Source organism: Ursus arctos, unplaced genomic scaffold, assembly GCF_023065955.2.
Source record: "Ursus arctos isolate Adak ecotype North America unplaced genomic scaffold, UrsArc2.0 scaffold_23, whole genome shotgun sequence".
Classification (NCBI taxonomy): Eukaryota; Metazoa; Chordata; class Mammalia; order Carnivora; family Ursidae; genus Ursus; species Ursus arctos.
The window spans coordinates 33,663,164-33,678,033 of NW_026622908.1; the positions used below are offsets into that span (position 1 = coordinate 33,663,164).

Consider the following 14,870-nt stretch of genomic DNA (forward strand, 5'->3'; position numbering starts at 1 on the left):
TTTATTCATGGGAAATCAATTTTTATTAATAGTTGCTCTATGGACTTTTATTCTGTACAAATCATCACAAGATTTAACATTTATCTGTTTTTAACAGCTGTATTGTGTATATAATACACGTACTAAACAATTCACTTATTTAAAGTATATAATGTAATGATTTTTAGTATGGAACATTGTGAAACAATCAAGACTATCTAATTTTAAACATTTTGCCACCTTAAAAAGAATTTCCATACCCATTTGTAGTCACATATCTCTCCATCATCCTCACTAGCAGTCATAGGCAAATGCTAATCTCCGTTTTGTTTTTTTGTTTGTTTGGTTTGGTTTTTTTGAGAGAGAGTGTGTCTATGCATAGAGCCAGGAGGGAAGGGATGGGATGGGGTTGTGTAGAATGGAGGGAAGGGTATAGAAGGAAAGAAGGAATCTCAAGCCAACTCCATGCTGAGCACAGAGCCTGACACAGGGCTCGATACCACGTCCCTGAGATAATGACCAGAGCAGAAATCAAAAGTTGCATGATTAACCAACTGAGCCATCCAGGCACCCCATAATCTAGTTTCTTTCACAGTAGAAAAGGGATTATACAGTATGTTATATTTTGTAACTTATTGCTTTCATTTAGCATAATGTTCCTGCATTCACATTGTGGCAAGTATCAGTATTTCTTTCCTTTATGTTGATGAATAAAATTCCATTTTATGAATATATGTTACCCATTCATCAGTTTATTGACATGTAGATTGTTCCCCCATTTTAACTATTATGAATAATGATGTTATGAACATTGGTGTACAAGTTTTTGTGAGAGTATATGTTTACATTCCCTTGGGTGGAGCTTAAGATTAGAATTGCTGGGTCATTTTACTCTGGAGTCTCGGATTCAGACTTCACATGGTAGCAAGATGGTGGTAATGACTCCAACCTCAAAAACTTTCCAAGTTTCAAGACAAGAAGATACTAGGAAGAGTCTTTCTCTAGAAATCCATGAGTGCATTGGCTCTACCTGGGTTGTGCTGCCATTCCACACCCAGTTACCAGGAGGCTGTATAGAATGTTTAGGCTTGACATCAGTTGCTTTTGCCTAGAATTGAGATTAAAGTCAGCTTCACTCTCTGAAAAACAAACTGAGGGCTTCAGAGGGGAGGGGGGTGGGGGAATGGGATAGGCTGGTGATGGGTAGTAAGGAGGGCACGTATTGCATGGAGCACTGGGTGTTATACACAACTAATGAATCATCGAACTTTACATAAAAAACCAGGGATGTACTGTATGGTGACTAACATAATATAATAAAAATATTATGATTAATAAATAAATAAATAAATAAATAAATAAATAAATAAATAAAGTCAGCTTCACTAAAAAAAAAAAAAGAATTGCTGGGTCAGTGGTATTATATGTTTAACCATTTGAGGAGCTGCCACATTGTTTTCCAAATTCATTGCACCAGGGACACCTGGGTACGTCAGTAGGCTGAGCATCTGCCTTCAGTTCAGGTTGTGATCCCAGGGTCCTGGAATCGAGTCCCACATTAGGCTCCTTGCTCGGTGGGGAGCCTGCTTCTCCCTCTGCCTGCTGCTTCCCCTACTTGTGTTCTCTCTCTGACAAATACATAAAAGATTTTTAAAAAGTCGTTGCACTATTCTACAATACCCCCAGAAATTTATGAGAACTCCTATTTCTCTACCTCCTCACTAAAACTTATTATTGCGTGTCTTTTTTGATTCTAGACATCCTAGTTGGTTAAAGCAGTATCTCATTATGGGTGAGGTTTGCATTTCCTATTATCTAAAGGTGTTGAACATCTTTTACTGTTCTTTTGGGCATTTGTGTATTTTTGTGGATATATGTTTATTCAGATATTTTGCCAAATTTTAAGTTGGGCTCTTGTCTTTTTATTATTAAGTGGTAGGAGTTCTTTACAGACTCTGAAGTCAAGTTCCTTTTTCAGATACATGATTTGCAAGTATTTTCTCCCAATCTGTGGGTTGGCTTTTCACTTTGTTGATGACATAATTTTCAGTACAAAAGATTTTCATTTTGGTGAAGTCTAAGACAGCTATTCAAAGTCACTATGATATAGTCATTTCAAATAAAATATTGTACATCTCCCACTCATGGGATTGAAATTCTTAATGACAGTCACTGTTCTGCTTTTTTTCAATGGAAATGATCACTAACTTTAATAGGCATTTTTTTTTGGGGGGGGTTAGAGATATTGGGAACGTGTTTTTTCAGTAATACAATTCTTTTCCAAGATAAATTTTACATGCAATGAACAGCAGACCTTTTAAGTATATGGTTTGATGAGTTTTGATAAATGTATATACTCACACAGCCATTAACAAATTCAAGATCTAGAATACGTTCATTAATCCAGAAAGTTCTGTCATGCTCCTCTTCGGTTAATTCCACCAGATGAAATTATTGTCCTGATTTGTATCACTCTGCTTTAGTGCTGTCTATTGTATAACTTCATGAAAATTGAGTCACAGCATTTACTCATAGTGCATGGTCTCTTTGTCCGGGATTTATCATATTGATGTGTGTATCATTAGTCCATTACTTTTCTTTGCTGAAGATTATTCTGTCTCTCCTGCCAACTTGGGCTTTTCAAGTACAGTGTATTTGATTTTAATGTGATTGTTCAATTTTGGGGAATACATTTTTCTTATTATAGTTTGTTTTTTGGCCTCCTTGTACCTTATTTTACTTCTTTTCTATATTCTCTTGAGCTAAAATGGTAGACGGTTTTTGTCTATTATTCAATTTTCTCTTCTTCTTAACATCTTTTTAAGTAATAGACTACTTTTTTAGAGCAGTTTCAGGTTACCAGGAAAATTGAGCAGATGCTATGGAGATTTCCTTCATCTCCTCTGATTACAAAATAGGCAGAGGGACTGAATAGACATTTTCCAAAGGCACAGAAATGGCCACCAGGTACATCAAAAGGTGCTCAACATCATTCATCATCAGGGAAATACAAACCAAAATCATAGAGAGATATCACTTCACATCTGTTAGAATGACTATTATTGAGAAGACAAGAGATAAGAAATGTTGGTGAGGATGTGGAATAAAGTGATCCCATGTATATTATTGATGGGTATGGAAATTGGTACAGTCATTATGGAGAAGAGTATAGAGGTTCCTCAAAAAATTAAAAGTAGAAGTACCATCCATCAATCCTACTTGGGCATATATCCAAAGGATAGGAAATCATGATTGTGAAGAGCTATCTCATTCCTAGGTTCATTGCATCGGTATTCACAGTAACCAAGGTGTGGATACAACCTCATGCTTGACTGATGAATCAATACAGGAAACGTGAGACATATACTATTCAGACTTTAAAAAGAGGAAAATCCTGCCATTTGCAATAACATGGATGGAGCTGGAGGACTTGATGTTAAGTGGAACAAGCAAGACACAAAGAGAAATACTGCATGATCTCACTTATATGTGGAAATGGTATAGTTCAATTCACAGAAGCAGAGAGTAGAATGGTGGTTACCAGGGGCCAGGGATTGAGGGAAATAGGGAGCTGTTTGTCCATGAATGCAAGGTGTCTGCTACGTAGAATGAATAAGTTCTAGAGATCTAATATGTAGCATGGTCACTATAGTTAACAACACCATAATGTATACTTGAAATTGCAAAAAGGATAGATCTTAAATGAAGTCTTCTTGTAAGCACACACACGCACACACACACACACACACACACACACACACACACACACAATAGTAATGTGCTAATTAGTTAGATTGTGGTGAAATTTTCATATTATATGTATGTTAAAAAACCAATTTACACAACTGAAATATATATTTATATCTATCTATCATCAACTATCTAATTTTTGTATGTCAACTGGCCAACTTTGGGACACTAGTGCATTCACTATCATCGTAATATCCTCAAAAGCAAAAAGTAGTGAGAACACTGAAAACATGATATTTTAATGAATTTGTTTTAAAATAATCTTTGACAGGAGGAAACTATTGGTATTGAAAAGGTTTCCTAGGTAAATAACGGGGAAGAGCATGAAAAATGAAATGCAATCTTGTCACAGGTATTAAGGATGTGGTACAATTGAATACACTGAAATCGTTTATTTTTTTAAAGTTTCGGTTTAAATTCCAGTTACTTCACATACAGTGTACTAGGAGTTCTAGGTGTGTAATTTAGTGATTCAGCACTTATATACCATACCAGTGCTCATCACTCTTACATCCTCATCATCTAATTAACCCATCCTCCTACCCCCTCCCCTCTGGTAACCATTAATGTGTTCTCTATGGTTAAGAGTTTCTTTCTTGGTTTGCCCCCCCCCCCCATTTTGTCCCTATACTCATTTGTTTTGTTTCTTAAATTCAATGTGAGTGAAATCATATGGTAGTTTTCTTTCTCTGACTTACCACTTTTGCATAACATAATAGACTCCAGCTCCATCCTTGTCACTGCAAATGGCAGGATCTCACTCCTTTTGATGGCTGAGTATTAGCGCATTATAGATATATATACACCACATCTTTATCCATTCATCATTCAATGGACACTTGAGCTGTTTCCACAGTTTGGCTAGTGTAGGTCATGCTGATAAATATTGGGGGACATGTATCCCTTTGAATAAGTATTTTTGTACTCTCTCAAATCAATGAATTTCAAAATTTCATGATATAACCCGTGGGATACACATATTGAAGGCATGGCTGCTGATCTTCTCTGCTTAGTATCACCATCAGAATTATACTGGCAATTCTAACTTGTGAACACACAGGACCCCTTTAGGAAAGCACACACAGAAAGAAAGTGGCTTCCTGCTGCAAAAGTAGGTTCTCTCTAACTCCATTACTAGAGACAAATATCCTGAGTATTTCTGAATGCCTCTGATACTTTCTCTTATTCTATTGATAAAGCCCAACTGTAAATGAAATAATATACATTTTTCCCTTCAAACAAGTTTCTACTTTATGTACTTTAATCTCAGAAAATATTGAATCTATGGTGTATTTATTTATTTTTTAAGATTTTATTTATTTATTTGTCACACACAGAGAGAGAGAGAGAGCACAAGTAGGGGAAGTTGTAGACAGAGCAGGCAGAGGGAGAAGCAGACTCCCCGCTGAGCAAAAAGCCCGATGTGGTACTCGATCCCAGGACCCTGAGATCCTGAGTTGAGCCAAAGGCTGACACAACTGACTGAGCCACCCAGGCATTCCTATGGTGTATTTAAATTTTTATTCAGTCTTGACCCCATACATTCTTTTACGTCTTTCCCTCTTACAGTTGTAGAAGTCTCTTGTTGCAGTTCCCATATCCCAATCACAGAAATTAGCTGAGTATCATGAGTGCTTTGTAATACTACATTTAACAAATCCTATACATAATGCCACAGTTATCTGAATAGTCAAAGGAAACATAAGAAAAATTATTTAAGGAAAAAAATTACATATATTTATATATACAACCTTTTGGCCTTTAGTTTACTACCATAGAACTTTTTTCAAGATAAACTAATGATATAATGAAAAGAATTTCTTGACACACAAAGTTAGTTCATTTGCTGTGAATGGGTTCAAAGAAAGCAGGATAACTTATTTGAAATGTGCTGTAGAGAGAATCACAAGTCATAGAGAACACGCTACTCTTTATTTATGGATGCTCACTGAACAGTTGTGAATGTATGAATATCTTTCTCCTTATCAAACCAGAGGGTAGACTGAGATGTGTGGATCATTTCATAATCCTCAATGCCAGAACTGAGCTCTCAGGAAAAGAAAGAACCAGGCTGGCATTATGAGAAAAGCTACCAGTTTCAGGACAGAAGTACAGAAAAAGTAAGGAAATCAGCTGCATTATATGAGAGTGTTTGCAACAAGTCAGGATATACACGGTCATATTTGATATCTGTACAGATTAAGGAATCAGCCAAAGCCCTCATTTCATCTTTTGCTTTCTGAGGTGATTTTGATATGCCAGAGCTTTCTCATGGCATTTTTCACTTCTGCATTCCTCAGTGTGTAGATGAGTGGGTTGAGAAAAGGGGTCCCAATAGTATAAAACACTGTCACCATCTTGTCCATGGGAAAAGTGGTTGGGGGGCGTGTATATATGAACATGCATGGACCAAAGAATAAGATTACTACAATGATGTGAGAAGTGCAAGTAGAGAGAGCTTTTTTCCTCCCCTCTGCACTGTGGTTTCGCAGGGAATGCAAGATGACAATGTATGAGATCATTAGAATCACAAAACTGCTCGTGCAGATTGCCCCACTGTTAGTCGCCCATTCTAGGTTGATCAGATAGGTGTCCATGCAAGCAAGTTTCAGCAAGGGCTGCAAATCACAGCAGTAATGATCAATCAGATTGGGGCCACAGAAAGGCAATTTCAAGGCCTGGGCAACCTCGACTATAGAATGGATAAAAGACCCTATCCATGCAATAACAATCAAGATGATGCAGACCTGCCGACTCATGATGGCTGGGTAATGTAACGGCTTACAGATGGCCACATAGCGATCAATGGCCATGAGGATGAGGACAAAGACCTCCATGCAGCCAAAGAAATGTAGTGCGAAGACTTGAGTCATGCACTCATTGTAAGTTATGATTCTTTGCACCGAGAGTGAATCCACAATTAGTCTGGGGGCTGTGGATGTTGAGAAGCAGGAATCAGCAAGGGACAAATAAAATAGGAAAAAGTACATGGGGCTCCCAAGTGTCCGGCTGGACTTGATGGTCACAATAATAAGCAAATTCCCCACCATGGTTCCCATATATAAAATGAAGAAGATTATAAATATCATTTTCTTTTTCATAGGATCTTGAGTCAATCCTAGCAGTATGAACTCAGTTACGCTGTGATTTTGCTGCATTATTTCAGGCAAAGTGGAGAAAGCGCAGGTTAGAAATAATTAATCTGCGAAGAAAGAAATATTATGAAATGAATACTCCATTTGGAGGACAAATCCATATGCTTGATCATGGACGTGCCACGTACCTGTGTGTTATCCCTTACCTTCCATGTTGTTTTCTTGCGAATAAAGTGGAAATAATATTTATTCACAGTCTCTTTACCTGATTGCTTAAGGAAACAATGAAATATATCAATAATGAAATAGTACCCAATTCTTCAGGCATAAAAAACATTAATTTGGGGAATTTGATAAGAGGGTATCTTTCTGAGCTGAATGTCTTTCTTTAGTTTACAGCAAGGACCAATTAGGTAGAATTTTGCCAAATAGAGAAATTCATGCATGATTTACATAATGTCCTATCACACTACTTGAACCTGGTAATTCAGTTATAAAGTATCATCTTGTAACTATTCTGAACATTTAAGGAATGGTGTAGAAACTTCTGATAGTGTTTCCCTTAATGTAACTTGAGAGAGAGAGAGAGAAGGGAGAAACAAACAATATTTTTGCAGTGAGCATTCATTCAGTTGGTTCAGCCTATCGTGAAATTTATTTTAATCTATTAGTTTGACTCTTTAATTACTGTTACTTTAACTCTCAATAGTTTCTACTTGTTTGTAGTTTTAAATTAGTTTTCTATAAAACTTTGTACTTTTGAAAGTATTCTTTGCCTTGTTCAGTATTTTAATGGGTCTTTCATTATATTTTTTAAGACACAAGAAGATACTCAGACTAAATAAAACAAAAATAGAGAACATTTGACATAAAGCAAAATATTTTTTCAAATTTCATGTTATTTTTAAGCCTGGCATCATGACCTGAGCCAAAGGAAGACACGTAACCTACTGAACCACCCAGGTGCCCCATTGATAAATGTATCTTAACAAACACTGCTGAAAATGATGTGGGAAATGATTGATCCCACACATTTTTGGTAGGAGTTTAAGGGGGTACAATTTCTCAGGGAGTGATTTTAAGCATTGATGATATTTCAATGGCACTTAGACTCAGGTCTAATGTTTCCATTTGCTGCAAGTAATCTCACTCACAGGCACAAAGGCAATCACAGCAGTCCTTTCCATGTTGGCAAAAGGTAAGAAACAACTTCAATGCCAATCATAAAGGAAGCTAAATGGATCAGGAATGGCATTTTATGCAATCATCAATAAAAAGGAAGTGGGTATATAGGCAATGGTTTCTAAATTATGTTGAAAAGTGATAGAGTTCAGTACTCGGTGCAGAGGACGGTGATATATTCATTAACAGCAGAATAAAATATATATCACACACACACACACACACACACATGGACTCATATCAACTAATTGTGTTTAAGATAGTACCAAAATCACATATTTGTGGCCTCAGGGTGGAGAAATTGCTTTCTTGGAATCAAAGTTAGGAGGATGACCTGCCTTTTAAAATATTCCTTTTGGTAGTTGAAAATATCTCATAATCACGTTGCATTAAAAATAAAAGTTTTAAAAACCTTCTCTTGGGGCGCCTGGGTGGCTCAGTCGTTAAGCGTCTGCCTTCGGCTCAGGGCGTGATCCCAGAGTCCTGGGATCGAGCCCAGATCAGGCTCCTCCGCTGGAAGCCTGCTTCTTCCTCTCCCACTCCCCCTGCCTGTGTTCCCTCTCTCTGGCTGTCTCTCTCTCTCTGTCAAATAAATAAATAAAACCTTTAAAAATAAATAAATAAATAAATAAATAAATAAATAAATAAATAAATACCTTCTCTTAGTAGATGGTTGGTTAATCACTTTGGCATATTACTGGTTCATAACAGCTGTCTTCTGACATAGGCTTCCAGGACAGCAGGATTCCCAGGGCCAGAGTAAATGTAAATGTCTGGGTAAGAGGGTGAGTCAGCTGTAGAGGCAGTTCTGGACTCACGGCTCTTTACCACATCATGCCCCAACCACACCGCCAATCACACAGGTTCCCCTGCACTCTTAGGAGTTTGCCAGATATACTCTTTATCCAACTCTTCAGCAGACAGGAATGAAAACTTGTTTGTGGTTTTTAACAGTTAAGTATAATAAAAAAATATCTATCTATGTATTGATCGATCCATCTGTCAATCTATCATCTATCTACCTGATAGAAATATAGACAGATACTTGTATAGTTCCCATAATAATAGATATAAAAGTGACATACGTTCAAATGAAGCAACATCAGGAAGGTAATTTTTTTCTGTTCACTGCTGAATTTAACATCTAGAAAAAAGTACGTATTTAATAAGTATTCATAAAGTGAATGAAAGAATTAAGAGAATTTCCTATTGATACAATCCAACAGTATTCAGTCCTGTTCAATATGCAGTTACCACTGAAAAGGGAAACCTACTCCATTCAAAGTAAAATCATTATCTCCTTGGAGCATTTCCTGGAACAGTTAGATATTATTTCAATTTGCTTCTCTCTCCACCTGGAACTGCTGTGCATTTCTGTTATTCTGTCTTCCCAGGTTTGATTGCAAAGCTCTTCTAGAAAATTACCTAAATTTTCTATCTTTCCTCAGATGTCTTTTATGTTGGATGCACACTGTGGCATTGATCAGATAAATTTTCTCGGAGTATTAAATACAGTTATGTTAATCCCCCACACAAATCTTACCAGTTTTGATAAGAGCTTTTGCAAAGGATAGGATGTTCAGTAGTCCTGTTTTCTTCTCAAGGTAATTTAGCCACACTTTACTCAAATGAGAATTAAAAAAAAAAAATGTGTTTCTAAAATTCTGTGTGATCTCTTTTGATGTCCCTGAAGCTCAGGTTCCCGTCTGCAGGCCAGGATACAAAGTTTGTCCTGGATTCATCCCACACTTTCTGAAACCCACCCTCACATGGAACATTGACTGAGAAATGCTTCTCTTTGCCTTCCCTGCAGGAGGATTTAAACATGGATGATGCAAAATACAGGAGTCTGGGGAAGGTCATTCCCTAAAGTGTTCCTTCACTTTTAATGAAGAAGCATTAGCTAGATTTGAGAAAGAACTTAATCTTTAATATGTATTATTAGATTATGGGGGAAAAGGTGATCAGTTCTTGCAAGGGGTTTATTTGGGACATAAATCATGTATTTTGACTAGAATAATAATTAAAAAGCCAGTGATTATCTAGTTATCTAGTGGCCAGGACATGTTTCCTGATATCATTATCAAAGAAAATGAATTAGGATTTCTTAAAGAAATGGCTGATCCTAGGTCTGTGGCAGGGAATGTAGATGAACTGGAACATACTGTAATTCTAGAAGGTAAAGAAGTGTTAATAGACACACACATACACACACACACACACACACACACACACACAAATACACTCTCACTGTGATGAGAATATGCCAAAGGGACACAAGAGCCAATGGAAAGAGCCTCCAGGGCCAAAATTTGGAAAAGATTTGAGCGACAAACCAAATGACACTGAATTAAAATAGAACTCATGTTATAAAAATTCCACAAGTTCATAATGATATAAACAAATAAGAAATAGGGGATAATAGATAAATCTCCTGTAAAAAAGAATTCATAATGATTTTGTAGGTACTCTGTTCTCAAAGGTTATAGGATAACACTCTCTCTCTTATTTGTGGGCTGTACACAAGTGAGTTCTTTCCAAAAGTCTCACTGTGAAATGGGGCAGAGGAAGTAAACTTACAGAGGAGAAATGTTGCAAAGAGTACCTCAACCAGGTGATCAAGGTTAACATCAATGGTGATAAGTGACATTGAAAGTACGTACCCAGTGGCATGATGTGATGCAAATGGCACTTTGCCTCTGTGACCTTTCTCCCAATAACGCATGACCCCAGTCTAATTTGAGTAAAATAATCAGACAAACCCTAAATGAAGGTTTTTATATAAAATGTTTGTCTAGTTCTGCTCAACTGTCAAGTTCATCAAAAACAACAAAACTTCAGGGGTGCCTGCTTTGTTCAGTTGATTAAGCCTCCGACTCTTGTTTTAGGGTCAGGTCATGATCTCAGGGTCCTGGGATTGAGCCCTTCATGGCGCTCCACACTCAGCAGGGAGTCTGCTTCTCTGCCTCTCTATCCCTCTATCCTCCTCCAGCTTGCAATCTCTCTCTCAAATAAATAAATTACTTAAAAAACAAACAGACAAGAAAAGTTAAGAGTACACTTATCATGATGGGCACTGAGTAAACTATAGAATTGTATTTAAAAAATTATTTTTTCATTTTATTTATTTATTTATTTGCCAGAGAGAGCGACAGAGGGAGAGATAGAGAGAGAGCACAGCAGGTAGGTGGAGCAGAAGCATAGGGAGAAGCAGGTTCCCCGCTGAGCAGAGAGCCCATTGCCAGGCTCATTCCAGGACCCTGGGATCATGAACTGGGCTGAAGGCAGACACTTAACCTATTGAGCCACCCCAGGCATCCTTAGAATTGTTGAATCATTATTTTAGCCACCTGAAACTAATCTAATGTATGTTAATCAAAGTTGAAATAAATAAATAAAAGAACATTCAGAGAAACTGTCGCTGTCTGGAGGTGCTGAAGAAGCCATGACAACTGGATGAGATTCTGGAGAAGAAAAACGGCATTAGTTAAAATCAAAGTTATCTGAAAATTCACGTGAAGTGAATTAGTTGTGACAGTTGGTATGGAAGATGGTAACAGGGGAAACTGAGTGCAGAGCATATTGGAACACTGTATCATTTCTGCAGTTTCCCTGTAAATGTAAACCTGTTATAAAATATAAAATTTATTAAAAGTAACAGCTTATTTCCTTTAATATGTCATCAAAGTTTATCTGTCTTGTAGCATGGGTCAGCAGCATTCCTTCTTTTTCAATGCTGAATAATATTCCATTGTTTGCATACCACAAGAATTGCACAGTATGTCCCACTTTGAGTCTAAAGACCAGAAACTGCTATAAACCAGTAAGACTTGATGTCTCAGTTCAGGTCCGTGGGCAGGAGGCTGCTGTGGAGTCAGGAAGAGTTCATGTGTCAGTGTGCAAGCTGTGAGACAGGAAGAGCCAATGGTTCAGTTTGAAGGCTCTCAGGCAGGAGATCGCCCTCTTACTGAGGGGAGCTTAGTCTTTTGTAATTTTCAGGCCTTTAATGGGTTGGATGAGGATCCCACTTTAGTGAGAGCAAACTACTTTATTCAGGCTATCAATTCAAAAACTAACATCATCTGGAAAAATCTCAGAGTCACAACCCAAAACAATAGTCAAACCAATATATGAGCACCCTGTGGTCTAGGCAAGTTAACACATAAAATTAATCACTACAAGTTCATTATTATCCACCTAGCATCTATACACATCTCCTTAAACCATACTTAATCTCCAAGGAAAGACAACATGGGGAGCCTGTGTGGCTCGGTCAGTTAAGCCTCTGACTTTGGCTCAGGTCATGATCTCAGGGTCCTGGGATTGAGACCTGCCTTGGGCTCTCTGCTCAGCAGGGCGCCTGCTTCTCCCTCTCCCTCTGCCTGCCTCTCTGCATAGTTGTGCTTTCTATCCCTCTGTCAAATAAATAAATAAAATCTTTAAAGAAAAACAAAGACAACAGAAGGTCATAATTGCACCTAACATCATACAACTATCCTGCATACAACTGAAAATGCACTAAAACTGCTACAAGAAGGGAAGGCAATTTTTGGGGGTTATTTTTACTTTTTCCTTGATATTCAGTTAGTTAAATACTATGATGGAAAATAAAAATACTAACATGCTATGACAGAAAGCTAATATATCTTCTGTTACATGATAAGGTAATAAGAAAGGGAACAAAACAAAGATATTTGTTTTACATGTATTTGCACACAAACATATTCATAATATTAGGAGTAAATACGATCATTACAGTCTTCATTTTTGTAACAGTCACATAGTTAATTTATAATTATTTTCTTCTGTTCCTCATTCTGTATTCAATGTGCTTCAACAAGCACTAATGCTGGTCATGGTTCTTTAACTGGTGGGGTGACACAGAGTTTCATTACTAAAGGGTCTGGGACATTAGTAGTTCTGCCTGGATCGGGTTGTTGTAGTTTTTCATTGACCTTAATCACACAGCATGGTGATATTAAGAGTAGTCCTATGGGATCTCCTGTATTCTAGATACACTCTTCCTTATCACCATTGTGGAGTAGTAGTCCAATTTCTCCTTGGTTGGCAGGATCAATCACCCCAGCCAGCACAAAAACTTATTTATTTGCCTATTGATTCAAAGGCATGAGCTGCCCAAAGTGGTCAGGCAGCAGTCGTAACTCTGTTTAGTAGAATCTTGTTGTGTCATGTTCTGGAAGAATTTCTACCTTTGGAAGGAATACTTAGAAGCAAGAAGAGCATAAGTTAATGGGAACCCAGGAAGGAAATGTTTTGCTAGGGTTCATTAAGGACAATATGAGTGGTGCCTCTCCCATTTCCATCCTTTGATGACAGGACCTGACTATGGGAGGGACAGCAACATGTAATGGATGCTGATTCAGAGCATATGCAGCCTTCCAGAGAACTGAAGACTTAGTCCAATCCTGGAAGGTATTGCTACCTAGCATGTACTATAACTAATTCTGCAAAAGTCATTCCAACATTTTGTCAGGCCAATTGCTTCATGATAGTGGGAAACGGTAAGACCAGTGAATTCCATGAGCATGGGCTCATTGTGGTACTTCATTTGCTGTGAAGTGAAATCATTTATTAGAGGCAATGCTGTGTGCAATACTTTAATGCTGGATAAAAAATTCTCCAAGTCCACGGATGATGGCAGCTCATGAGCCCATCAAGTGAAGATAGGAGTGTCTAGGAATAAGGCTGACTTTATGGACAAAATACGTCATCCTATACATTTGATTATTAAAATTTTCCTCTGCTGGTCACTCCTTGGTGAGCATTCATAAGGGGCAAATATATCTTTGTGCAGCCAAACCATTGGTTAAAACCCATGAATTAGTATACATTGTACATCTGGCCATTTCTTCATCCAAGAAAATGAACACCAGGTGCATTGCATAAAGTATTACCCATTGAAGGAATTTCCCTTCAACACTGACCTTCAAGGATTTTCCAGAATGGGGCTGTAGTGCTACATCTATTCACATTTGACCTGTATCCACACATCACTGCAGAATTTTCTGTATAGCAGGCCCAAAACTTTTCTTCTTCTGTCAATTGATCATAGTGAACCCCCCACAAGGCCTTGGGTGCAGGCTGGGGGAGAGAAGGCATGGTAGCAAAAGTGGGGACCATGAGCATTTGGGAACTTCTTCATTTAACTATTTGTTCAGTTCCTGCTTGGGTCAGATCTCCTGTACAGATATCCCTCCTTATGTGGGGAAAGTGATGTGTTTCATGATCTCCTTGCTGTCTGAAACTATAGATAGTACTAAACCCCTATATATACTATGTTTTTTCTATACATACATACCTGTGATCAAGGTTAGTTTATAAAATAGTCACAGTAAGAAATGAATGACAATTATAATAAAATAGAAAAATTACAACAATAAAGTGTAACAGAAGTTATCTGAATATGTTCTCTCTCTCTCTCTCAAAATACCCGTGTGTACTGTACTCATCCTTCTCCTGTCATGACGTGAGATGATAAAATGCTGTCGTGATGAGACGGCATGATGTGAATGGCACAGACATTGTGTTGTAGCATTAGGCTACCATTGACCTTCTCATAATATTTCAGAAGGAGGAATCTGCTTCTGAACTTCAGGTAAACTAAACCATGGAAAGCAAAACTGTCTATAACAGATGACATTTCTACTCGATAATGGAGTGTGGCTTTGCACACCCAACTTTATGGCTCTATGGGTCAGAAAACACCAAGTTCATGATGAGCAGCTCTGGTTCACAGAAATTGGTGGCCCCTGGTTTAGTGTTTAGTCTCTACTAAGACCCAGTTGTAAGCCAAGAGCCATTTCTCAAAAGGAGAGTAATTATCTGTAGAGGATGTAGGACTTT

The 14,870-nt window shown here is 37.6% G+C and overlaps 1 protein-coding gene across 1 annotated transcript; it reads right to left on the reverse strand.

Annotated features, from left to right (window-relative positions):
- Nucleotides 1-5,954: 5,954 nt before the first annotated feature.
- On the reverse strand, nt 5,955-6,887 carry LOC113246440 (olfactory receptor 4C11-like). The gene has a single exon (XM_026487048.3). It carries the CDS (start codon nt 6,885-6,887, stop codon nt 5,955-5,957), a length of 933 nt encoding a protein of 310 aa, XP_026342833.3.
- Nucleotides 6,888-14,870: the final 7,983 nt, after the last annotated feature.

What these genes read in the sequence shown, in the direction of transcription:
- LOC113246440 (XM_026487048.3), bottom strand. Translation starts at nt 6,887, where the DNA reads ATGCAGCAAAATCACAGCGTAACTGAGTTCATACTGCTAGGATTGACT.